The sequence below is a fragment of the Aythya marila genome (genome assembly GCF_965140915.1).
Source record: "Aythya marila genome assembly, chromosome: 17".
In the NCBI taxonomy this organism is placed as follows: domain Eukaryota; kingdom Metazoa; phylum Chordata; class Aves; order Anseriformes; family Anatidae; genus Aythya; species Aythya marila.
Window position 1 is genome coordinate 8,903,031 of NC_139058.1, and position 26,436 is coordinate 8,929,466.

Below are 26,436 nucleotides of genomic sequence, written 5' to 3' on the forward strand. Positions count from 1 at the left end.
ACTTTTGAATTCTCAGCCAAAGCTAATTTGGATCATCTGTCCCGAGCGTGTAATTTGGTGTAGTTTCTCCAACAGTAGTGCCCGTTTAATCAGTTGCCACCTTGGTACTGCAGTTTGATAACTCTTCAATTATTCCAGTACTACTGGGGGGTGAGTGGAGGGTGGCTATATTGTATACTGGTTTAGTGGAGTGACCAGATTTGAAAAAATTAAAAAAACAAACAAACAACAACAACAACAACAAAAACACGCCCTCTAGTTTCTTCTTTTAGTCTGCAATTTTACAATAGGTCCCACAAAAAAAAAATGTTGGTACAACAAAAATGGCAAAGCAAAAGAAGAAAAGAGAGGGCAACTTCTAAAATACGTTTTGATGAAGAACGTCTTGCTCCCTTCTGCAGAGGCAAGTCTTTCATTCTTGTCCGCAATACTGGTAGAGATCAGAATTCTTTCCTGCTTGCCCTTAGAAATGGCATGATTTGAATCCTAACAAAATAGTTCCCAGCTGGGAGCTATCACAGTATATGTAGATTCTTCAGTGTTATTACTAGTATTTAAAAATAAATAATTGTTTGTAAGCAGTGTTGAGTTTTTAATTAATGCAGTAATTTCTTAGCTGGAGCAGAATTTATTTGTTAAATTTGTTTATTTGCTATTCTGTATATAGGCATTGAAGACAAAAAAAATAATTTTGTCCTTTTCTGTACAGAGTTGCATTTGTTATTTTGCAGGTGTTTGTGGTAGGCACATGGTGGTTGACATAGTGTACTTAAATTCTGCTGAGAGATCCCAAGTCTTTTGAGTCAGGCAGGCATTTATTTCGCTCTGCTTTACCACGGAAATCCGAGGCCCTTTTTGCAGAACAGAGATGTAGTGATTCAGGAAGCACAAGGAGCATTTCTTGTAACAGCTTAGTACAGGCATCCAAACAAAAGTAATTGTATCGATTCGGGGGAAAAAAGCAGTAAAAGCAAAACACTGACCTTTAGCTGTTTTGAACAGAATTGTGTATGTCTCATTGTATTCAATGGTTGTGCTTTCAGCACTTTACAGTTTTCTGTTGATGGTGTAGATTGCTATTGTTGGTCTTTTGGCGCATAAGGCACAGCTGTGACTTTTGTTTATATGACAAAGGATGCCTGATTCTTTTTCCTCTTGTATCTGGCCAAGACCGAAGTAGTTCCTTGATGTGAGGGGAATGAGGAAGTCCATCATTTATCCACTGCAGAAAACCCTCGGTAGCAAGTAGGAATCTATTTAGCTTGCTCCAGTATGTGCTATATGCATCCAACAGCACCTGAAATGGGCATTAGTAGAATACCTTTGCAAAATTTATCAGCAGCAAAACAGTTAAACAGATTGTCCTCATTAACATGCTGGCAAGAAAGAGGCAGTTCACCTTCCAGAATATTGCTGACTGTGCACTTGGGAAGAGGATAGCAGAGCGTAAAGCGCTGTATTTCAGTGTCCTAGCTTACTGTTTCACCCAAAGCAATGAGAATTGTTTGTGCTGTTAATGGATAAAGTGAGCGTAACCCAAATACCCTCAGTGACACATACACAAACTTACTGCTGGCAGCAGGGTTCATCAGTTGTCAAGGATATAATATGAAGACGTCCTTCCAGGTACACTCCTTTTCTATCATTGACATAATTGACTTACAAGAGAATTTTGTTGATAAGTAAGAAAGCAACACATTCAGCCTTCAGCTATCCAGGAAATCAAAAATAGCCTTAAGTAATTAGTGAGCAAACATGAAGGACAGCTGTGAAGCAGAAAGGTGTTTACTTTAAACTTTGACTTCTTAGAGTGGAAGCATACTTCACTCTTTTTCAGTTAGAAGTCTAGTTCTAGGCAACACAAAGCAAATTCTTTTATGGAAATGTAATAATTTCTGGAAAGGCACTGGAGGGCTTCCATACTGGGTGGATTATCATTTTACTGTATGGAAAGTTAAATAATTAGCCTTCAAAAACAACAAAATGGTGGATATCGCTATTTTCTACTGAAATACTTTCATTGCTAACAGAACTGAAGCTTTGATTTTCTTTTCCAGATGACCGGTAGATATGAAATGTATGCAAAAAAGCTCACTGAAGCAGTCCAGCCTTATTTTACACCCAATATAATCAGAGAGTGAGAGACCATCTCGTTACACTCAAATGTTACGTAATAAATGAAAAGATACTAATGGATGCTAGATTTACTACAAATTGCAAGTTATTTCCATGTTGTCAATTTAATTTCCTGGAACAAAATTTTAAATAGTAGAGTTCAAAACTGTGTTAAGTAAAGTAATTTTAAAGTGTCTTTGTTTGTTTGTTTTAATTTACACTAAGGATTCCAAATTTTTATTCCTTACTAGAATTATATTCATTGAGGAATACTTTAATATGAAATCACAACATTTATTCAGTACCTTGTACAGGGATATATAGAGAGGATGAATTCAGAGGAGATAAATTTTTAAATAAGCTTTTTAATATGTTGCATTGTTTGTCTGTTTACTTCTCCTTTCCAGTTTTTATGGTCTACCCAAATGCTTAATGTAGGGAGGAGACATGCATTTTAATTCTTTTATTAACAACCATTTAATGTAGTTCTGCTACAGCTAAGTAATGTCCCAGACATGTCCTAGCTGTTTGAAGATGAGTGTATTATAAAGCAAGACCACTTTGGGTCTTTGTATTTCCCTTCACACAATGTATTATAACCACAGTAGGACCAGTGCTTTCGAAGGGCTCCTTCTGGCTCCAGAAGCAGTGCTGCAGACAGATGCTTTTAACATTTCCAGAAGCTTAGTGCTGCATTGTGGGGCAGAAATAGAAGCACTGACGAAAGCACCAGCAAGGTTGTTGCAGTTGCATGCTTTTCTTTGTGAACAAAGCCACACGGATGCTATTAGGAATTAAGTCAGAATGGGGGGCCATGAATACCCCTTCCTCAGAGCTGCACTCCAGTAGCATATTCAGTGGTTATGAAGTACACAAAACAGCTGTTGAATATAGATAACAGTGGATGGACTGGTCTATTGTATTATTGTATACTGTAAGTTTGTTTTGTATAGTTCAAGTGATGCAGCAGGTGTTTAAGTGTAGAAGGAATACAACTTACAGGTTGGCGATTATGAATTTAAAGTTGAAACATATTTGACCTCCTAAAAAGAAAAATTAAATCTAGAATTACAATTTCAGCTGTGCCATTTCCAGTTAAGAATATAACACGTCATCTAAAGACTTTCCAACATTTTTCAAAATAAATCAGTTAATAAATGCAGCTGCTACATTGTGCTACAGGGTTATCCATGACTTTAGACCTTTATTGAGAATGGCTTAATTACAAATAAAAATATATTTATGTATAAAATCCCTGCATGTAAAATACCCTTTCCTTTGCTGTGGACATCATAAAGGAAACAAAGTGATTATACATTTTCAGAATGCATACTTTTGATGAACACCATGGAAAACAATGTTTCAGAAAATGCAGATGTTCTGAATACTTGGCCAGTGAGCTGGTTTTTATCCTGAATTTGCATCACGTAGTCTTCTTTTGACTTAGGTTCTGCTTCTTTCTTGTGTTCTCATCTCTCATAACTGTATTCCATTTAGCCATAAGAGTTCCTGTTGCAATGGGTGGAACTCTTGTTTTCTCTGTATTAACTTAAACAGCTTTGGTTCTTTATCTTTCAATTCTGTTAACTAGTTGAACCCTGGGTACCAAACATTTATTGTTACACCCCATCTGTACATTTCAGACCACTTAGAGTGCCCTTAAGTCCATGTTTATGTACAAGCTCAAGATTCACATGTAGAGGCAATTTTTCAAGTCTTTTTAGGAATTTTTAATTAGCTAACCAATCCTGCTCTAAAAAAAAATAAATCCTGTGGCAGTTCAATGCTACAAAATGAACTACCTAATGGAAAATGCCTAGGTTAAGAAACTAAGTGCTCTTATCAATCTGTAATTTACATACCTGTTAATGAGTAACATAGCTTATACGATCTCTCTAAATCAAACATTATTAATTTGGACTTGCACAGAACGTTTTCCAGAGCAGTAGCCTTCTGGTGACTTATTTTGGAGGAGTCATAAAGCATTATCTACTGCAGGTTTTGTACTCTGGTCATTTTCTGGGTTTTTACTAATGTATTTGTCTATACTACTCCCAAATCACATCCTGATTTTTATTTATTTTGCATATATAACTGCCAGAATGTATTCTAACTTCACCAGTGCTACGTAAAATCGGATGCGTAAAGTTTCTTGTCACGTAATTCTGTTCAGAACTTTTCAAAGGCTACTGCATTTTACATCTGTTATTATTTTTCAGCCTCTGTGCACAGGAGCACTCTTGATTCTGTTTGCTTAATGTTTTCCACGTCTTATAGAAAGTCAGCAACTGATAAAAGATGTCTTTTCTTAGATTTTTTTTTTTTATCGTGCTGCAAGTAGGTTCCTATTTATTATTTCTACCACTCAGTAACAATGTCCTTTAATTGTTCCGCACAGTTCCTGAACTTGGACAGTTCTTTTCCTAAAACCATGCCAAAGGTGTGGGATCTCTGTCTTAAGTGCAAAACAAAGTTTTGTCAGCTTTATGTGAGTACTAACAATTTTTTCTGCCCATTTTAATTTAGGTAGGACTGGAGATCCAAGACTTGTAAGCAATTGTGATGGACAAATCTGAAGTAGGCTATTTCCTACACTTTTACAGTGCTCCTCAGCAAAGTAAATAAACTCAGGTAATACACAAAAGGATTATGAATGGGCTGCTAACAATTTCACTTCAGAATGTCTGAACAAAACTTCAGCTTAATCCAAATACACCTACAGTATAAGAATAACTACAGTTTCTATCTTTTTTACTGTTTGTATTCCCCCTTTTCTTAATTGAGTTCAACTTTTAGAAGGTCACTAAATTAATACCAATAGCAAAGTTTGGCTCAAAGTATGATTCAGCATTTCAGCTGCAATCCAGTCTCTCCTGTCAGTTAAAATTTACAAACAAAATACATACCATTAGTATATGAATGAATATTTTCTGTATTTGCTTAAGCTTATATTTAGATTGGGTGCATCAGAAACTGGTGTGCATGGATGTCATAATGCTTAGAGACTTTTTTTTTGCAAAGAGCCACAAAGACTCTCATGTCCAAAAAAGTCTTTAAACTTTTGGGGTAATACAGAGTTCTGGGCAGTCATCTGAAAATATTTAGCCAAAAGAGATGCACTTTGTAGTGCAAGGGATCAATCCCAATAACTGCAATTCAAAACTTAATCCAGTGACATCAATACTAAAACTGTAAGGTGAATTTTGTACATGGGAAATTTTCTAATGTACATGTTTAATTCCTACAATACTGATGAGCCAAAAGGTGTTTTCATTATTTGAAAGTGGTTTAAGTTAGTATTTCTTCCTTTCACAATACCCTGCTGAACCTCAGATCCCTCGATTTAGGATGAAGATCAGCCCTTGTTGCTTTGAAAGAGAGAAACAGGTATTTTCTATTTTTTTTTCTGGTTTTGTTTACTTAAACCTATGTGTATATTACCAAGTGTTAAAGTTCATACATTTGGTGCTTCTTTTCTCATATGTTTAATTTGAAAATAAGCTTAAAGTGAAGAGGCTTAGGGCCTGTATTTTAAAACTGCTGTCAAATGTGCAGTGTTAGAAATGAGAAAAATGTGTGACACATCGTAAAATCAGATATTTCATTGGGAATAAAAAGGTAAAGACAGCATTGCAATATAGTCCTATCAATGTCTATAAAGCCTCCCTTGTTTAAGATCCCACTGCAATTCAGGAGCAAGGTCTCTGCAGGGGTGTCCTGAGACAAGCAGCCAACTGCCTTGCCAGCTGCACCAGAAAGGACCAGAAGTATCGGGTGTGGATGTCAGCTGTCTGTGTAGATGAACAGAATATCCTCATCCGTGCCATAACTTGTCCTGGCTTCCTCAAAGTTACTGATGCTGGTGCAGCATGTTCCTGTAAAAGAGGAATTAAATGTCAGTAAAAACTCGGAAGACGCCTGTGAAAGGCTCCCATTCTGGGTCTAGCAGCATCTACAAAGAAAAGTACTGTACATAGAGTAGATCAATTGTTGCTTGTGTTACAGCTTTACTTGCTCAAGTAGATTTTCTCATCTCCAAGGCAAGGCTCACTGAAGTAATGCTGTAAATAGGTCTCAAAGTGGTCATCTTGCTATACTCTGCACATAGGTACAGTGCAGCATCTCTTACTAGCCTATCTTGAAGCCAAACAAGTTGCTAGAATGTGTATCTCAGTGACTCAAGTAAATCACAGCACAGATTGCAGCAAAAACTTCGTGCATGTAGCACAACCCTTTCTGACAAATTGGTTAGTTATGCTTGAAATATGTGCACACTAGTAGGGGAACTCCAGCTATGGCTCTGTGTTATGGACGTGTTAAGTAACAAGGTGGCTGAGAATCCACCCAAAAAGAGCAGGCTACTCACGGTCAGCATAGGCAGGGTTGTTGTAGTAAATACTCCCTGAGGCTTTGTTGTAGCCACACAACACAATGAAATGGCCCTGGTAGTCAGGATTCCTGCAGAAGCACTTCTGTCCAATGGGGAGAAAGCAGCAATATTTGACAGGACTTGAGCAAAGATCACACAACAGCAGGACTGCATTCACTAGGACGATGGCTACATGACCTTGGGACAGGTGTTTTTGGATGTCTTGAACAGTTACTGTGCTGTAGGGGAAAAAAAATCATGTTTATTTACAAGTTTAAGAAAGAGACTGGCATTCAGTGAAGCTAAACCCTCCAGGCTTTGCTACAAAGCCTGACAAAACCTGTGCTATTCATGGTCTTTTGATCTCATTGCTGCTCCTGAAGTGTAGAGCAACAGCACTGGATTCTGCAATAATGTAGATGTAATCTCAAAATGTATCGGGTGCCTAGGAGAAGAGTATTAAAGAAGTTGGCAACTTACTCAGTAATTTAAGAGACTTTTGTTGTGGGAAAATCACAAGTGAAATGTTCTATCCTGCTCTTAGAAAAAGCTTAACTCCGAAGCACCAAGTCTTCACTGACTGAGCAGCTGAAGATCATGTAATCACTAACCAACTTAATGCATGCCCACATTTGCCTCTTTCACACAAGAATATGCATCTCCCAGTTGCAAGTTTGGACTACCTGATTCTTTTCAGGCTGTACTTCTATAGTACCTCTTATAGAAAGCAAGTATTAACCAAACATAGCCTATAATCTCATCTGTTAAAAGCTGTCCTTCACTGAGGCAGATGGTATATAACATATGCATTAGAACTCATCCCTTGGATGTGTTTCAGATGTAGTGCTGTGTGTCATACCTGACTGAACTTGTTCTTTTTAAATCTTTCCCAGCGTTGCTTCTACTCTTCGGTGCCCCAAGCTGAGTACTGCACAGGTACACATGCATTCTGTCCCTGCCTTGATCAAGGACGCGATCTTAAGATTTCTACACCAAGATGGACTGACTGTCCCTTCTCTCTTGACACACAGCTCTAGTTAAACAGGTGGTGCCATACAGACTGGATATGTTAAAAAGAACACTTAACAATTCTTTTAAATGAAAGTTGCATTGCAGCATTCAAATAATGTTGTGGCTGCCCGGTACCCTCTCTTCTTTCCTCATTCCTAACTACTTACCGCACTTTGACAGAGATCTAAACCAGCTTCTCTATAAAAGGGGGTGCAACTCAAGCTGAACATGCATTAGTTATTTTCCATAAATAACAAACATCACTGTCAGTTATAGGTTGTTTAAACAATTCCACAGTTTTTCCTCTTTTCCTGGGTTTATAATTCTTTCATAAGGTTCTTTATTTTATCCTCCTATCAGCAAAGGCTCACATGCCAGCTTTATCTTTGTGCTTCTGTCTAGGAACAGAGACCTATAATATTTGCATAGCTCTAGGAACAATGGGCTGTGTGTCCACATAGCATTCTCCTTAATTCAAATGACAATGGTACTTAACAATGGCCAATTAAAGCTCTGTAGGCATTCCCTATTTGGATAATCTTAATGGAAAATCAAATTCAAAATATAATAGCTAACTTCTGTCAACATTTGCTAATCACTCTGTCATTACTATTGTTCCTCAAATTTCATTATTAACTCTTTGCGTCCGCTCTTCTGAGATATAAAGTAAAAAGACTAATTCACCAAAAAGGCTGTGGGTCTGATTTCAGCCTGGCTTTCATAAGTTTAGCTCAGTGATTCCAAAAAATGCATGAAGCCCCCAATCTCCAAAGAGCAAAGTGAAAACAATAAGCTTACCACTTCTCCACCAGCACCTTGCAGGCTTTGGCTTGTGCAAAGAGCTGATTCACTCGATTTTCTTCTGTGTCAAAGTGCTTCCTATAAAATGACTGGAGATAACAGAATTTATGAACTGGAATGATGATCACCTTAGGTAATCCACCATTTACAATGTCTGCTAGCAAGGGCCTGTGTAAGCTGGAGATCTGGCTATGGGATAAGAACTCTCTCCCTTAGTTCACTGGTAATAAGAATTCCTGCTTTAAATTATCAGTTTAATTTCATTCCTGGTCAGTTACTGTTGCAATTTCCAAGCAGTGGCTATTCATCTGCCAACATGAAAGAAGTCTGCCTGGTTTCTACTGGGCAGGAGGCTGCATCAGAAAAGCTGTTGCTTGTGTGTGTGTTCATTGGTCCCCTTGTTAGCAACCTTGAAGAAGTTCTCCACGGTCATGGAAGCAGAACTGGCCTCTAGAGGTGGTTCCTCCAGGCCAGGGCTGAGGCATGGTGGCAGGGAAAGTGTGGAAGCACAACCACTGCCCGAGCTGTGCCTGTTCTGGAGACAGCTTAGAGGGCTTCAGTTTCCAAGGGTGTTGAATAGTCTGGAACCTTTCAAGAACACTATGCAAAAACTTTTTTTAAAAAAATCAATGGGATCAAAGATACAGAATACATGAGATCCTATCTAGCTGTGCCTTTGGAACTGATTTATACCAATTTGGGCAACAGACAAACCTTGTTTACAGGAGCTATAGTTAACCATCAGTTACACAGCAGAGCCCTTCTAGCATGACGCACAGCACTCCCTTTAAAAACTGCCTGCTGTTTCCCAGTAGATAAGAATACTAACCTGATTTTTGTAGCCCTTGTCCACTCCAAGTGTTTGGGTGCAAAATTTATGCTTAACACCGAAGTGCCGCATTAGGTAGGCCAGGTCAATAGTCCAGATACTCTTTGTTAACTGGAGCTCTTGGATGGCTTTCTGAAATTCATCGTTGTCCAAGTGATTCAGGTACCTATGGGGTTAGTAAAGGCAGGGGAAGGGAAGCACAGATCTTAGGAGAAGCAAAGTGTGTGCTGTAGCCCAAGCTTCCACATCACAGGAAGGAAAAACTGAAACAATGGGCTTGGCTAAGAAGTAACCAAAAAACATCCCACAAATGAGCCACAAATTTAAGGGAAGGGAAAGGGAATAGGGAATATTTAACTGGATTTATTGCTGACTTTTTTTTAGAAAAGTACCAGTATCTCAACTGCTTTATAGCACTAGAAGTATAGGGGATGCTGTACAATAGGCAAGCTATACTCAGCAAGTACAGAACTGTCCTGAAGGGCTTACAATCTATACATACAATCTTAATAGAGCAAACACAGAGAGGAGTGTTAAAGTCTAATAAAAACTTGCTTCACACAATAGATGGATTTCAAAAGGAGGAACTGCAAAGGAAGTTGGTATATACTCAGAGGAAGTTCGTCTTAGGTACTGATGACAGAAAAGGCAATAACGGGGAGATGGTCTTGAGAAAGTTTAGGATGTTGCAAAGGGATGGAGAGGGGCAGTAACGAAGAGTTCTGGAAGTCAAAACAAATGGAATCAAATGCAAAAGAAAAAAAAATACTGGAATTGAGGAAGCAGGGTAAACAAGGTCAGATCAACAGGGTGAGAAGATTAATCTTAGATGCTGAGTTTTGGGCTGACAGGTGTGGCAAAGGGAATGAAGAGGCAGAGGTTACAGTAGTCAAGATGGGAAATTACCAGCACACGGACTAACGTCTTGGTAGAAGGGATGGAGAGAAATGAAAATCTTCTGCTTCATATCTACTAAGTGGACATCTAAATAGGTATTTCTCCTGCACCTAAGCTCATGTTCCTCTGTGGAAGGAAAGAGGAGTTCAGCAGAACAGCTACTGGCTTGAAAAAGAAAAAAAAAAAAAAAAAGAGGGCAATACAGTGCATTGTTTTGAAGTTGAAACTACTCCTGGAACAAAACTGTTCATCCCCCATATTTGGGGCTCAGCAAGACCAAGGCAGTATATACTCACAAACTGAGATAAACCTACCTATTGCTTGAAAATACAGAAAGGAATTACATGATCTGCTGTGGTAAATACCAAACCTGAATTATAACAACAGGAAAGAGGGATAACTTTTTATCAGCTTAAGCATGCCAACCTGCAAAGTTCTTAGACTCAGTGCTGAATGGATTATTTTCAGTCAATCAAAACAATTACTGAAAAGGTCATAAGTCTGTCTTAGTTTCTATTTTCCCTTGCTTCTCCTGGAGGGCGGTGCTAAGCCCTGGCAGCAGTATTTCTCCAAGGGCACCCAAGAATATGTGCTCCTGTAAAACTCAGTCAAACTCACAGCTGCTTCTGCATGCCCCTTCTCCCTGGATCCCCCTCTCCCACGGATGGGATTTCCCACCCCTTCCAACAAAACCAGTGACTTACTGGAGCACCATCCTGGAGCAGGCCAGCCCACAGTCCCAGTGGTACAGCTGCTGGATGATGGGCACTTTCAGCTGGACACATTCAACTGTGGTGAAAACACCCCGTTGTGAGCAAAACGTAAAATACATCAATCCATACAGAAATGCTTCTGTACCTCAGCATTCTGTAGTAAGAGAAACTTGGAAATGGGTGGTGGTGGTTTTTGGTTTTGTTTTACTTTATCTGATTGGCAGGTTCTTCTTCTTTTAGTAATTTGCCATTTCTATATAATTAAGCTATTTCTGTATAATTAAGCGTTTAGTATAAGCTCATACTCCTTTACTGTTACACACCCAGATCACCCTGCTGTATGGTCCACCCTTCTCATGGAAGTTTTACTTTGTTTTTGGTGGGCCAAAAATAAAGTGAAACTTCAGCCCCAGCCCCTAACTGGGGAGCAGTAACCCCTCTTAAATAATACTAGGTAGGGCGTAGATACGCATCCTTCCTCATGTGTCTGAATGTATTTCTACGCCTCAAAAATCTTAAACCAAAAGGGAAGAAATTGGACACACCCAAGATTTCTAGGCTCTGATTTCTTATGAGCTTTTCTAGAGATGTATTTTTCCTCAAGGACTGTAATTGTCAGGAGTAATTTTAGGTTAAAGAAACTCAAATGACACCAGCTAGCCTCCTCTATTAACTCCCTCGATAACAACAAAGAAGAGGGACAGGGAACGACTCTGTCCGAAAGTCCTGGGACACCCGCAGTGCTGACAGCCCTTGTGTTTCCTTCAGAGGTGGCTCTGTGGTGGTTTCAGTTTCAGAAACACCCTTACGACTTGGAGGGCCCTCAGCGTTTTTGCCTGTTACTGCTACTTCAGAGTTAAGCAAAGTGAGTTAATCATAAAAGCTTTCTCCACATAACCTCACCTTTGATCTGGAAAAGCCCCTCGCAAACCTCTGTTAATACAGGGTCAGCTCAGCTGCGTTTCAGGACGGGGACAGAACGCGTTCGGTGCGGGCTGGCGGCTGTAACGCAGCTTTATTGACAAACGCTGCGGGTGACGCCAGCTCTGGGCTCACCCCGCTCCCTGGCGCAGTCCCAGCCCGCTGCAGGCACCCGCCGATCCCCGCGGCTGTGGCGCTGCTGGAGCCGGCACCGCTCGGGGCTCCCCGACCCCCTCCACCGCGGGGCTTCCCCCTGAGGGCAGAAACAACCCCCGGGGACCGGGACCCGCGCCCATCCTCTCCTTTCCCTCAGCGCCCCGCTGTTAGCGCTGCCCCGGGCCCGTGACGAGTCCCGAGACCGATTCCGTGCCGGGCAGGCGGCGGCAGCCCCCGGCTCCCCCCTCAGCGCCCCCCGAGCCCCCTCAGCCGCCTCCCGGGGCCGGCACTGACCTGATGGAGGCGGCGGCGGCTCCCCCCCGGCCCCCTGCGGGCTCCTCATGGCGGCGCCGGGCCCTGCCGGCCGCTCACCGCCCGCCCATGCCCCGCCGCCCGCCCGGCTCCTCCCGCCCGCCGCGCCTCAGGGGAGGGGGGGGGCGGAGGGCACGGAACCGTCCTGCCGGGCCGCGGCGGGCCCCGGGCGGCTTTGGCGGCGGGGCAGGGCCCGAGCCGGGAGCTTTCCGCTTCCGGGCTGCGCTGCACGGCGGGAAGGCGGCGGAGCCATTACGGTGCGCGCGGGACGGGGACGGCGCTGAGGGGCCTCGGGGCCTTGGGGGCGAGGTTTTGGGGCCTTGGGGCTGAGGGGGGCGGCCGGGGCTGGAGCCGTTCCCCGACCGGGTGCCCGCTGCTCACGGGTGGGTTCCCTGCGCCAGAAGTGCGGGGAGGGCGGGGGGGTGGTGCTGGCTTTCAGCCCCTTCCTGCCACGGGCATCTCTCTGGGGCAGGGTTATCGATACACGCGTGTGGGGCAAGAGAGAAAATCGCCTCCCGTAGGGAAAGCCTGTTGCACAAAGCACTTTGTACGTTATTTCCGTTATTTTGAGTTTTTTTCCTTCCCTTGACGCAGGTGTAGAGCCCCAGCACCGCCAGCATGTCGATCGGAGTGCCCATCAAGGTGCTGCACGAGGCTGAAGGCCACATCGTGACCTGCGAGACCAACACGGGGGAAGTGTACCGAGGGAAGCTCATTGAAGCCGAGGACAACATGAATTGTCAGGTACGTGCTGCAGGACAGAAGGCAGGTGGGCTGACCTGGACTTGGAAGCGATTATCTGTAGCAGATGGACAGCTTGATTTAGAGACCCTCGGTTTTACACTTAGGATAAGTAAAACTTTGCTACTGATGCCCCTAACGTAGTGATTTGAGATCACTGAGCATGCCAACATGCAGGTTATTCTTTCTGGGTTTAAGAGTGCAATTGGGAACTCCTGTCAATGGCATCAGAGTTACTAAAGTTTTGTTCTGTGAACAATGTTCTATGAATAATTTTTCTGCAGAAGTTGTTTATTTAATGTGTCATTGGAGCTGTTTTTAATGTACGTGCCTTAAGGCATCCCAGGAGGCTTAATTTCAATTGGCTTTTTGTAAATCATGGTTGAAATCAAAATGCTTCTGTAATAGTTACGGCTAGCAAAGGTTTATTAAAAATAAGTTTTATTAGCTTTGTTTTGTACTCAGACTGTGGAGAAGGTAAAAATTCTGGTTCCGCTTGAATAGCGGCATGTGTAAGAGTATATTTAACTGGTGCTGGATGCCTTGTGGTGCCACTCCGGTTGAGAAGACAGCGTGCTTGGAAAGTCTTTGACTTTAGTACTTGAATCCTGGCTGTATATTCTGCAGGCAAGAATAGTGGGAGCCCAAAACTGTGCTAAAGGCCTCTGTGAACACTGATCTGTATTTTCCAGATGTCCAACATAACAGTGACGTACAGAGATGGGCGAGTGGCACAGCTTGAGCAGGTGTACATCAGAGGCAGCAAGATACGGTTTCTAATTTTACCGGATATGTTGAAGAATGCTCCTATGCTGAAGAGCATGAAGAATAAAAACCAGGGTTCTGGAGCTGGGCGAGGAAAAGCAGCTATTCTCAAAGCTCAGGGTAGGTACAATCTGTTAATGATTTCCTGTCTGTCCTCCCCATCCTCTCTCCATTTTGCTGTAGAGGAACTGGGCAACTTTCATCTCCATCACTGAGGAAGTATAAGCTGTAGGAAGCTGAATGACTATTTCTGGCATAGTTTTTGTTTTATCTTACGGTGAGAGTTAAGACTCAAACTGTCCCATGCACAATATTGATGTTGCAATAGTCCAGGTATGTTAAGTAGTCTGTTAGAGACTTGATGTAAAATTTCAGCTTTGGTTTTCCAGTGAAGGCAGCCGCCAGCTGTTTGGACTACTCGAGAAAGGATTCAGGTGTTCTTGTTAAACTTTTTAGGGGAAAAAATAATCAAGTAGAAAGATGATACTTAAATTTTTGGGAAACTGTAATTATTAGCATTTCATCCTCATTAGTACCTTTCTTGTGCACAGTCTACTTACAACAAGACTTGCTAATAGTCATGAGCTCTAAAGTCCTTGGTTAACTCTAGCAAATGCAGGAAGGACGTGTGTGGGAGTAACGTCTGCTGAAACATAGCGAGTTCTGTTGCAAATCCTAGGAAGAGTGTGGTCTTAAATCTCATTGGCTACAAACTTTGTGTGTCAGATTAGGACACAAGGTGTGTTAATCTTTTATTGCTCTTCGTACACATTGCATCTGTTATAAATAGCAAGACTGTAACTATTGGCTATGCTTCCTTAGGCAAAAAACTTTTGCTTACTATATCACAGTCTGAACTTAACCTGAATAGGATGATTTAGTTTCCATGCTTCTAAGCAAGAGACTTCGAGAGTTATTTGTTTTTGGTTTTGTCAGTTTTGGTGTCAGTTTTTTAACTGTGCAGTTATATCAAATTCATGTAATCCCTGGTGTTTTCTTTCTTCAGTGGCTGCAAGAGGAAGAGGTCGTGGTATGGGCCGTGGCAACATCTTCCAGAAACGAAGATAATTTTGGCCTTGTCCAATGTGCTTTTTTTATTAGGGGGTATTAACTGTACTACATGTGTGTTGCTATCGGTTTTGTTTAATAAATATTTCTGAGAAGAACTTGTCTGCTCTTATATGGCAGGACTCCTCTTTGGCACATTAGAGTTCTGGTTTGTTTCTGTAGGTGGCAAATACATTTTAGGTTGATTTTGACCTTAAAAGTGCATTGTTTGGGAAACAGCAGACTTGGTATCTAGATTTGACTTCTTTGTACTTTTGTGTAATGCGTTGAGTTTTAAAGATCATCTTGCTTCCTTTTTCTTGTTTAATCCTGTTGTTATTCACTCTAAAGAATTAGAAGCTATTCTTGATGAAGAATTTTTAAATGTTTTGAAGCTGTGTTAGTGTCTGCGTTTATGGAACATACAGCCAAATGGAGGCAGCTTCCTGAGAAGCAAAGCAGTGTTCTTTTACTTCACATGGATCTACCAAGAGATACAGGTCTGTGTTCAGAGCTGTACGTTGAGCTTATATTCTTGTATTTTGTATTTTTCTCTTGGGACATGGGAAAACTTTTCACTATAAACACCCAAATTTAATATTTGGTAGACGGGCTTTTCTAGCCTGAGTCTCGAGACCACTCGCCTGAGGTGAAAGATTTGATTCTAACCCTGCTATAATAGTTCACTTGTTTTTCCTCTTGCCTGGGAAGATAAGATGGAATATTAAAAAACAAACAAAAAAAACACACCTCATTGTCAAGGATTAATTTGAAGTGGTTTGTGCATCTGGAAGGTGTATGGGGAAAGTCATAAGGATGGTTATCTTTTAAAAAGGCTCTTTAAAAAGGCTAATCTTTTGAGCAAAACTTATGTCTAAATTTTGCTTTTGTTTTTAAAAATCTACAGTTGGTCACATTGATCACCAGCTCAATTGTAGGAAGCCAAATTTAGTTGTAGCTTTATTCTGCTAAAAGTATGGCGTGGCTGTTCTTACCAACATTAGTAGCTGAGATATTTAAGTTGAACGCGCCTGTACCTAACTGCATACTTGCATACAATCAGTTATCAATCCATACATGTATAAGAAGCTATCTAGTCTTGCTTCTCTCCTCTAATGTGTAAAGACTCTTCCCTTGTGTGCAGACATGAAAGTTGAACTAATGTATTCGGTTGTTGAATTGTCTGTAAATAAAGCAGTGTTTGATTGCAGATCACTAGAAAAACCCTGCTTATGTTTTGTTTTGTTTTCTGGTTAGTAATGATCCTAAATATTTACATTAGAAACATCTATGAAGAGTTTGTGATGTATTTGAGATTAATTTATAAAAAACTTTGCCTTCTTATGCCTAGATTGAGGAACCTGACTGAAAGACAAGACAGTTTTCACAAAAATGCTTCCAAACATGGCATGTGAGCCATGCTCATACAGCAGTAATGTTTTCCCAAAGACAGTATTTCAAAGAATCACAGAATTTCCATCTTAAAGTGAGTACCTAAAGGAATTTTGTAGTGATGTTGAACACTCCCTTGTGGGAAATCTGTTGTTCTTTGTATCCGCAATCACTTGAAATAGAACCCTGACTGACATCAGCTGATCATGCGCTTCCCCTCAGACTACACCTGTGTAAAATCCTGGTGAGCAAAACTGCGGTGGTCTACCTGCAGAGTGCAACATTTTGAATAACTAGTAGAAACAGTTGTTTGTGGAGCTCTAATACTCAGCTTGTTTCCAGCTCTTACTGTGGGAGAGGACATTGTCACTTTCACAGAATTTCCTCCCCATGCCTACCTAAGTTACTGAATTTCACAAGATTGTTTTGAGAAAAAACATCTTAAAATCAGTGTGAAGCAGAAGCCCATTTTGAGTCTGTAGTAGACGCCCACTTGAGACTCTCCTTTTTTAACACACAAAGGAGAAAAGAATTCCATCCTGTTGCTGTGCCCTGAGCTTCATAGTAGAAATTGAACTGTCTGCTTATATTAATTGTGCTAAAGCCTGGGATCTCTGGAAATGGCTGGTAAGACTATGTGCGTTCTGTTGGCGGCTGCTGGCTTTGCTTGTTGCTAGGTGGTGGTATGTGAGATGTCAGCTTCACTAACAGATAGCATTATATCTATATTATATTTAGATGTTTTCTGTTTGTAGTTTGCTAATAGTTTTTTATGCATTTTAATACACCAGGTTTCTGTTGCTAACCTAATCTGAGTTTTTGTACACTGGAGTTACTCTACTGACAACAGGTAGGATAGGGATGGCACCATACATTGCTTTCTGTATAACCTGAGGCAAGTGTTTGCTGCAAGATTTTGTGGGATGCTGCTTCAGCAGCTACAACAGCTGCTTCTTCCCAAAGTAAACACCTGATAAAAATCTGAGATTGATTAGTGCCACAGTAAATTGCCATGAATATAACCTACTATAGGGTGGGGTGTGGTGTTGAAGAATGTCAAGCTGTTCTGCTTTAAAATGGGTGTTGTCCTGGCAGTGGCTAATGTAGGGTGACTGCCAAAGGAGCTTACTGTTACCTTGTTCAGGAGCAGGAGACACAAGAAGTGTGCTCACAGTTTGAACAAAGAGAAATCGCTTTGCTGGAACACTTTCGGATCTGACTTCTAGTGGGTCTCCCTGCAATCTCTAGGGGAAGCTAATAGTGAGGCTTAGTGCATTTTTTTATTTTCTTACAGCGACTATCAAGTACTTCCCAGCCTTCAAAGCTTTATTTTCTTTTTCTTAAAAGCCTCCAAAAATTATTAATAAATGGAAAAGGAAGCAAGGCACAGATGGAGAAATTGACTAAAAGTATTTTTTGGAAAAGGTTCAACGTTTTGGCAAGACTGCAAATCTGTCCCACTGGCTTTGTCTCACACTATTTCCCTCTGGCTCTTAAATAGCATGTAGCCCTTTGCTGAAGGACACAACTTCTTTTGCAGAGGGCAGGGAGAAATGGCACTATTTTTGACCACAGAGAACTACAGGAATGGCCAAGGTTTTGAAACGCCCAGGGGAACCCTAAAGACCATAACTGTTAAATTTAATTTACTTAAATTAGAGCTGCCTCACAGTAACATGTTTGTTGTGGATTATTTCAACTAATGATGATTGCCTTACATTTTCTATTATTTTTAGAAGTTCCTGTTCCTCCTTCCTGTGCAATGCCAAGCTTCTGTTCTCTCCATTGAGATCCCTTCTCTTCCCTGAAACAGTTGGTGTGGCATTCAACAGCAGTGAGGGCAGAGGGGCAACTAAGAATTTCAGAGAGAAACAGGAACCCTCTGCAGTAGGTTTGATTGTTGCACTACAGGGTTTGTTCTATTTGCTTTAAGAAGTTTATACCCCACTTGATGTTTATCACCCTTTATTTTTGTAGATGTCCACTGAACACTGCAATGAAACATTTTTTTCCAACTAGTGTTGCCTTAGCTTTTAAGATTTGCTTAAAACATATAACAGCTCTGATCCACATCAGCTTTGAAGAGGATTCCAGATTTTGCAAGAGCAAAAAGCTTTGCACTGTGAATTCAGCTGAGGCTAAGTCTACGATGAAATGTTCACCCTCTTCAGAAAGAAAGATACTGGGAATTAGTGTTGAAAAGTTTGAAGTTTTGTAATTGTAGGAACGAAAGCCAAGATCACTTAGCAACATCTTATTAGTTGCTTAAAATTTGACTAGAACAATGGATATGTTAGTTTGTTACAGGTTGTTCTGAAGATCAGATCCTATGTGTATTATCCTTACAGCGTGATAAATTGAATTTCATTCTAACAAATGTTTTTTCCTCCGCTAGATGGCTCTGTAGGTAAGTGAATGAAATCCATCAAACCAGAACCCTCTGGAAGGGAAAAATGCCAGAAATGTGACTTCTGGTATAAAATCCATAGGATAATACTATTACAAACTCCAGCATTAAAATACACGGTCTATTTTCCTTCTTCTTCAGCATTCCCAGAGTGCTGGTTTCATAGGCAACCAGGTTATTCCATCTCAGTGCTGTGTGTGTCCCACACTTGGCTAATTGGGCATGTGCAATTACAGGTAGGCATTACAGATTCCTCTAGTTCAGCCGTGTACGTGATCTATTTCTCTGAGACAGGATGCTGTGGATAGATGAGGTATCTTTCCTTATTTGACACTTTTTTTTTTTTTTTTTTTTTTGCCCCAGATAGCATTTCTTTTCACTCTTTGTCATTGCTTTGTGTATGTGCTTATAAACCTCTTCCCATTCAGTGGCTTCAGAGCTCACTGTAGTTCCCTGTTTTCAACAGAAGGAGGCTGTTATTGACCTGAAGCTTTGACATGAATTTATATCTTTGATATAATCAGTGTAGATGCCTTTGAACTAATGTGGTACAGAGAAGCTACACTGCAGCCATGCAAAATGATGTATGGAGAAGTGCAGGTAGAAATTCACCTAGTCTTCCTGAATGAAAAAAATAGGTTGTGCTCTGGTACAAAAACAGAGAGGAGATGCTAATAATAACAGAAGAGTTAAATGGTTGGAGAAGGTATCACTTCAAAAAATTGCTTTGCACAGAACTGTGGCACTTTTCCTCACCGAGCTGGTGCTTTCATCATGCACGGTTCCGCTCAGCAAGGGGGTCTAACTTCCATCCTAAAGCTATACTTTTCTTCAGTTCATTTTCCGAGGGTACTCTGTGAAATACCAGTCTGAAAGTTATCGTGTTATGAAGGAGAAGCTAGGAATGGATGTAGTGTAGATGAGGTATGTGGCAAGCTATGGTATCTCTTCTCTGAGACTAACTACAGGCCACATTGCAAAAGCCTCACTCTCTGCGGTATTAAAACTTGGTTTATACCAGCTCTCAAAATTGTGGGAGATGCAGTAGTCTCTTAATCTCTTCTGTCTGTCAGTGAAAGTCAGAAGTTAAGGGATGTGGCCCCCCCAGTCTCCAATGTCTTCCAGAAAATCTCTTGTAGAAGGGCAGAGTGGAGTAGAAGATACAAATTTCTGCTGCTGGTAATCAGGGTCACTGTACGATCTCTATCTCATAGCTACTTAAAGCTTCACAGCAAGGTTTCATTTAAACGTGGGAGTCCTATCTCCTGCCATTGTGATGTGAACAAGGATGGAAAATTCACATCCCAGTGGAGTAATGACCTGGTGATGTAGCAGAAGGTGGACTTCTGAGGTCTGCAAGTGTCTGTGAATTGGTTACTCATTTCTCAGCCATGAGTTAAAATGGAGAAGAGTTCTCCCAGAGTTCTTTGATGTGTCCATGCTCACAAAGGCAAAAATTAAAATCTGGGCTTGCACCTTTTTGCAGCTAAACTGATTTCAGACAATAAGGGCTGGTCCTTCTCCTTTCAGATTAGATAATGATAAGTTTGTGGGACTGCTATGCTTTCAATGTTTCTTTGGGACAAAATACAGATAAACCACATTTAAAGCATGATCTAGAACTGCCTTGAAACAAATATTGGTATGGGCAGTGTGGTTTATATTATTTTGCAAGTAAAAGGATATTTTCCCACTTCCTAATCTGCTCAAGGATAGATTTTGCCTGAGGTAGAAGAGCTACCATATGATTACAATGTGCTGGTGCCTAAAGCTGCCAAAACTGCGCTTGTCTGCAAGTATCTAGCCAGATCAAGTTGCATTTTAACTGTCTTAGGTGTCTTGTTGCCTGGTCCTGCAATAATAGTTCTTTATAGTGTCAAGAGTACTTGGGAGGTAATGAATAGGGAAGTTCAATCTTCTTCTATTCATTCTAGCTGTCCCTCGAAAACTACAGTATGAGATTATTTAACACAGTGTGGAGACTGACATTAGCGTATGCTATAGCCACCAGGTTTGAGATGTTTTTAGTCCACCTCATTTAGATGTTTAATGAGAAAAGTATTTTGGTTTTGTGTGTGAGTTGGTTGTCCCTAGTTGACAGGCTATTATTCCTGGCACAGGGCCAGACATTGCATAAGCAAGTATTGTGCAGTCCTCTGCTGCTGAGCAGAGACTGTCGAATAGGAGTCTATGAAAAGTGGAGGTTTTCCAGCATCATTAATTCAGGGGAGAATGTTGAAGCCCTGGCAAAAAAAAGAGATTGTTTTCAAAAGATGTGTAGTTATGCTGAGAGAAATGAAAAGAATTGCAGAAAAACACTATTATTGTTTGCAGTGAACACTTAATTTGTTCTTCATTTTCTCTTGCTTGGAGGCATGAAATTTTGTTGTCTGATTAGGGGTTCGCCCTATTTCCAGCTCCATGGAGAGGTGCTAGTACATCCGCTCCAGAGTAAACCACTGCTTGTTGTGAGGCAAAACTTCTCACGATTTTTTCCATAGTGCCTAACTGGGCAGTGCTTAACTGGGAGTAGAACAGAACACTTAGAGGGAATATCAACAGCACAGGGTTGGTGATGCAAATGGAAGGTAATGGGAATGCCTGGATCTGCAGGGAGATGGTGTGCTATGTGGAACTGGCCATTTGGCTTATTCATGGCTTCATGCCTGACTGCACACAGGCTTTCATATTTGGTTTTTATTGTTGTTTGTTTGTTTTAAGAAAAAAGATTGTCACCTTGCATTTCACAAGGGGAGATGGAGACCAAGCCACCAAGAGGTTCGGACCACGATTTAAAGACTGATTTAGGCCCATAACTCCTGCTGAAAGACCCATGTGGTGGCATTTTAGGTTGCTTATTGACACCTTTACAGTCCTCTAAAATCTGAAACACACTGCAGGGGGAATAATTCCTTTTTTCCCCCTGATGCATCATCCAGCTGAGACAGAACTGAAGTGTGGAGGTTTTTATTCTTCTGTAACAAAAAAGGTGGGTTGGTTGGTTGGTTTGTTTTTGCTTCATGACTGAACAAGCTTTCTTCATGTCTCTGGAACAGCTCCACAGCAGGCTTTTTTTTTCTTCTTTCCAAATCTCTGTCATCGAAGATCACCATATAAAGCTGCACATCAGAGACACCTCTACAGCCAGAGAGGAGGGCATCATTTTGGCTGCAGCCTTATTCACCTCTTGCTTTTGAGGAGAGTTTGGATGCAGCTGTGGGGAGTGCTGTGTCTTGGGAAAAGCAGGATTGAATGCGCAAAGAGGAACCGTTGTTTTCACTGTTTCTCTGGGTATTTGTTAGGATGTGCTGTCTATGTTTTGTCTTTTTGCTACAACCTTTTTGTCTAGCTAGTAAGCCAGATTTGACATGGAATATGTGGATGAAGCTCTAGGGATCTCATTAGAGGTTTTTCATGTCAGCATTTGCCTCCAAATACATGAAGTTTAATCCTAACCTTAGGCTGAGATTTGTATCATGGGACGTGTCGAAGCCTCTGGCTAGAGGCAGCGTGTGGGGAGGGCTCTGGTAGCAGCCCTCGCTTCACCTCAGAGCCTTGCTTTCAGAGGGTGCTACAACCACCTCTTCTTCAAACATAGCCCTATCCTCATGCTCAAACTAATGCTGTGGGACACCCATGAGGAGGGTTACACAGGGGGGATAACACTCACAGCAGCTCTCGCCTCACTTCGGCACTCGGATCCCCACTCCCCCTTTACAGCCTGGCTGTCCCTGGAAACAGCCCCCCTAACCCACACCACCCCATTCCTTCCTGCGCTGTGGCATTTTGCCGTTTCTTATTGCGATTTCCCGGAGGCATTGAGGGACACCGCTGAGCGTTTTGCCCTTTCTTGTTGTGATTTCCCAGAGGCGCTGAGGGGCTCGGCTGAGCGCTGAGGGGAGGCTGCTGTGGAACCTTCTGGAACCGGCAGCGCGCGGGCAGGGCAGCGCGGCTTCTCCTCACGGCGGCCCCTGCAGCCCCGCTGCCAGCACCTCAGTACGGATGCCCAGTGCAGGGCAAGATGGAAATAGGTCAAAAATACGTTACAGGGGTGACCCCTGGCGGCATCCTGCTGTTCCCTGGGGAAGAGACGTGCCGGCGAGTGAATGCCCAGCTCGAGAGCCCAGGAAAGCAAAGCGCCTTGCATTATGTCCTGTGGGGCAGCTGAGGTGTATGCCTCGGAGTGTGCTTCTCTGCCTTCATTTCTGCTTAGGGAATGGCAGGTAAGCTTGCCTTCTTGCTGTACTGAAGAGGGTCCTTCTGTGTGTTACCTCAAGGGAGCCTGTGTTGCGATCTTCTCAAACAGCCCTCGCCTGAAGAGTCAGCGAGCGCTGCCGGTTTAGGGGCAACTCAGCCAGCTAGTGCTGCCACAGGCATTAGCAATGCAAAAGCTCACAGGAGATGTTGCCGCTTCTTCTGTTCCTGACCTTTCAGTTCAGGGGGTGACAAAAGGGCTAATCTCTCCATTTGTCTCCCCCTGTTAGCGGTGAGGAGATGGGGGCTGCCCCTGAGGGTGGGCCTCCCGGGCTGAGACACAGGGGAGGGCATCTCATGTTGGAGACCTTGGGAACAACCACCTTCTGCCTTTAGGGTCCTCCATTTCACTGTCTTTCAACTGCAGTTTCTTAAAAAATCAAGGCCACAAAAAACTGTTGGTAAAATGAGCAGTTTTGTGACAGCTTTATCGTGTTGGGATACAGAGGGAGCATTTCCTCAGACTGCAATGGTTTTGGTGTCTGTGGTGGAGCCCTGTGAGGGTGCTGGAGTATCGGTGAACCTATCCAGAGGCAGATACGCTGCCTCAAGCGTAATGTTAAGCTAAGCTTAAAATTCGCAGGGCGGGGATTTTTTTTTTTTCCTGGTGGACTTGTGGGCCCCTCTAGCTGTGTCTGCTTGTTCCAGTCAGTGTCCCTGAGCTGCTGCTGGGGTTACCTCTGTGAGGTGAACCTCTTCAGTTCTTGGTCGGGTCTCCAGAGTAAAAGAGGTTATTCTGTTGCAACGGAGTTCAAATAAAGATACACATTTTTGGATGAATTTTGCTTCACAAACCAAACGGCTTAAGGGGAGCAGGGACAAAGCTCTGCTCAGAGGTCTGACGTGGAGACCTAAGAGCAGCTGCTGGTCTGGGGGAATGCCTTTTTCCAGTTTTCTGTGACCACCTCTGTGCTTGGTGAGACCCATGTGTTTCAGGGGGTTACTCAGGTTGAGCAAGGTCCATGTAGCTGTCAGATAGCTTTCCAGATGCTTCCCATCGTTGTATCCAACTTAAGGCATATTGCCTCAGAAATGGATGGGGATGAATAATCCTCATAAAGAAGTGCAGAAACAGTCCGATCAGTAAGCGGTAAAGAATCTATTCCCCACCCCTGTGACATGCCTGCGTGCAAGCTGAATAAGCCTGATGCTGTAGCAAGATATGTCAATGTTTTTGTGGTTCACTTGCTTTTGAGGCCAGTCTGGATGCATCAGGGGGAGTGCCAGGCGTTGGGAAAAGGAGTAAATGCATGTGGAAGAAAAGCTGACTATCCTCTTCATTCTTCTCCTCAGGAGGATACTGTGTGGTTATCGTGTTTTGTGGCTGTTCTGGTTTTGAATCAGCATCACTGAACTGGAATGCTATCATGTTGTAGGGGAACAAAAGAGATTCATAATCAGGAACTTAATGTCTCAAAGTAGATCAAAATACAGCCATGGCTTCCTGGAGTGCTGGCCTCAGCTGTGATTGTTCTGGTCTATTTTGTGTTGTGAACTACCTCTTGGCAGCTTTAAACCAGCTATTGCACCTATTTCAAGAGCACTTGTCTGACGCCAGTAAATTGCAAAACAGATTCTCTTGTCCATTGATAACCGTTCCCAACTGCTCCAAGCCTGGGTAGCTGGGCTTTCTGTCAGCTGCCCTTGAAGGCCCTGAGACCTGCTGCACAGTCAAGATACTGTGGTGATAAGAGGTTGTTCTGAGACACATTTCCTCTTCCCCAATACCAACTGCATGCGGTCTGGTGGTGGACAGAATTACCTCTAAAGGCAAAAGTCCAATGATCTTTTGCTGGCTTTTGTAAGAGGAAACGATTTAAATTTTGGCAACGTTATCAGCAACTGTTCACTTAGGAGCCTGTCAGTCTTCCTCAAACAGTGCAAATTCCTTTATTGTCCAAGCAATCCTCTGAGCAATGAATTACAGGTTGAAAAAAGAGTTTTGGTGGTGAGGGCGGGAAGGGCTTTGACAGGTTCTGAGGCATGTGAAATGAATCCTTACCTCAAGAAAACAATTAGCAGTTATTTGGATGGAGCCACGGGAAGGCAGAAGGCTTGTGGTGGCCTCTGCTAAGCATCCTGCTACCTGGAGCATGCTAAGGTAAATACCCTGTGCTTTGTGGTCAGAGCTGGTGTAAAATAAAGGACAGAGGCGTGAGGAAGCTGTTGGCCAGCTAGGGAAGGAAGGAGCAAGTGCATTTCTGTTTGAGTCACTGAAAGGCTTTGACCTGTCCCTTTTTCCCTCTGCTGCCTGGCACTGATGGCTTCCTACCAGTGCTGCTGGCAGTGCTCACCAGCATTTTTGTCCAGGACACTGCAGGTGGGCATCTCCCTTGGCCCTGGGAGCTGGCAGGAGGACGCTGCGCCAGGAAGGAAGCTGCTGGCTGTTGGCACGATCAGTGGAAGTGGGAGTTCACTGCCTCGTGCAGTGCTGCTGTGTGACTGCAGATCTGAAAGGGACTGAACAAGCCCAGGAGGAGGAGAGATTTCTAGGGGTATTTTTTAATGCCTGGAAAAGATAAGATGGTGGGAGGTGTGGCATGGCTTTGCACCTGGTGACCTCTCCTTCTGGAAGGCTTCTTTTGAAGGGTACGCTTACGTGTTTCACTCTGAGATCTTTTGTGAGACTGATTATCTTGTGGGAGGTTGTGGTGAGGAAATGTCTGCGACACTGTTCTGCTCTGCTGCAGCCTCCTTCCTGCTGCATAACACACGTCTCCCCTTGGGCTGGCCATTTGTATCTTACGTGCAGAGGGAGGGAGGCTGCCAGGGATAGAACTTTGTCTGGTGTGTGAGTCTGGATAGTGTGAGCTGCTTGGAGGAGCTGAGGTTACAGCCCTGCGACAGCAAGTACAGTGCTGAGGAGAGTATTTGGTACCACAGGGATCCATCTCCTGCTCTGCTGCCTCGCAGGAGGCAGAGGCTCACTGCAAGGCATCCCCTGGTTTAGCAGCAGAACAAAGCTGGTTCCTCTGGGTATCAGTGAGGAGACCTGCAGCTCATCCTCTTAATCCCCTTTGAGAGCCCTGAGCTTCCTCCTCCTGTGCAAGGTAAGGCTTGTTTGGGTTGCGTTATCCTCTCTGGTTTGTGAACTCAGCTTTTATGAAACCAGCTTCCTTTGGGTTTGGGGCTTCCCTTCCTGCTCCCTGAGCATCTCCTCTGGAGGGCTGTGCGGGGGCATTTCCCCGCTCCGGGGCTGGATGCACGCTGCTGTGCTCCCTCTGCCAGTGCAGCCAGGAGCTGCTGGGGATTGGCTGGATGTCCTGCAATAGTTTGTCCGCAGCTAAGCTGCAGCCCGTTAGAGTGGATCCAAAGCACTGGTGGCTTCCTAGGCCAGGACCTCATAATGTGCATTGGCACGTATTCATTCACAACCAGCTCTCAGTGGGGAGGTTTCTATGGCAAAGCAGCCAAGTGCATATGGAGAAATAAACACAGGTCCCACAGCTGCTCAGCTGAACCAGTCTGTTTCAAGCCTTGCTTTCTCTCTTGCTCCTGGAGCTGCCAACTGGCAGCCAGGCATCACCAGTGACTAGCAGAGAATTCCCTTGCAAGGGGCTGAATGTCTCCTCTCCATCCCGCTGATTAGCACAGCACGCACCGGGCTGGAAATGGTCTGCACGGATCCTCCCTGGGGCTGAGCCAGGGACTCTGCAGGGAAGAGCTGAGTCAGTGGTGGCTGCATGCTGCGGCTCTTGCCTCCTTT

General features: G+C 43.0%; 3 protein-coding genes across 8 annotated transcripts in view; 2 read left to right on the forward strand and 1 right to left on the reverse strand.

Annotated features, from left to right (window-relative positions):
• The window catches only part of UPB1 (beta-ureidopropionase 1), a 23,129-nt gene extending 14,932 nt beyond the window's left edge, over positions 1-8,197 (forward strand). For 3 of the 4 annotated variants that reach the window (XM_082774491.1, XM_082774489.1, XM_082774490.1), the window contains one exon: positions 2,058-2,311. In XM_082774491.1, the coding sequence (XP_082630617.1) occupies positions 2,058-2,068 (11 nt within the window). In that variant the 3' untranslated portion in view covers positions 2,069-2,311. Of the gene's footprint in view, positions 1-2,057; positions 2,312-4,641; positions 4,747-7,377 lie in introns of those variants that run through there. The other variant, XR_014318715.1, reaches the window with a different exon arrangement.
• GUCD1 (guanylyl cyclase domain containing 1) lies at positions 3,293-12,298 on the reverse strand. Of its 2 annotated transcripts, XM_082774493.1 has the most exons (7): positions 12,107-12,125; positions 11,639-11,737; positions 10,727-10,811; positions 9,126-9,291; positions 8,294-8,385; positions 6,482-6,723; positions 3,293-5,990 (listed from the first exon to the last, which is right to left on the reverse strand). In XM_082774493.1, the coding sequence occupies exons 3-7, from the start codon at positions 10,735-10,737 to the stop codon at positions 5,899-5,901; spliced, it is 603 nt and encodes a 200-aa protein (XP_082630619.1). In that variant the 5' UTR covers positions 10,738-10,811; positions 11,639-11,737; positions 12,107-12,125; the 3' UTR covers positions 3,293-5,898. The 2 variants fall into 2 exon arrangements, with proteins under 2 accessions (XP_082630619.1, XP_082630618.1); XM_082774492.1 differs by lacking the exon at positions 11,639-11,737 and having other exon boundaries at positions 12,107-12,298.
• Positions 12,284-14,796, forward strand: SNRPD3 (small nuclear ribonucleoprotein D3 polypeptide). Of its 2 annotated transcripts, none has more exons than XM_082774494.1 (4): positions 12,284-12,381; positions 12,719-12,868; positions 13,558-13,750; positions 14,637-14,796. In XM_082774494.1, the coding sequence occupies exons 2-4, from the start codon at positions 12,743-12,745 to the stop codon at positions 14,696-14,698; spliced, it is 381 nt and encodes a 126-aa protein (XP_082630620.1). In that variant the 5' UTR covers positions 12,284-12,381; positions 12,719-12,742; the 3' UTR covers positions 14,699-14,796. The 2 variants fall into 2 exon arrangements, with proteins under 2 accessions (XP_082630620.1, XP_082630621.1); XM_082774495.1 differs by lacking the exon at positions 12,284-12,381 and adding an exon at positions 12,426-12,507.
• Positions 14,797-26,436: the final 11,640 nt, after the last annotated feature.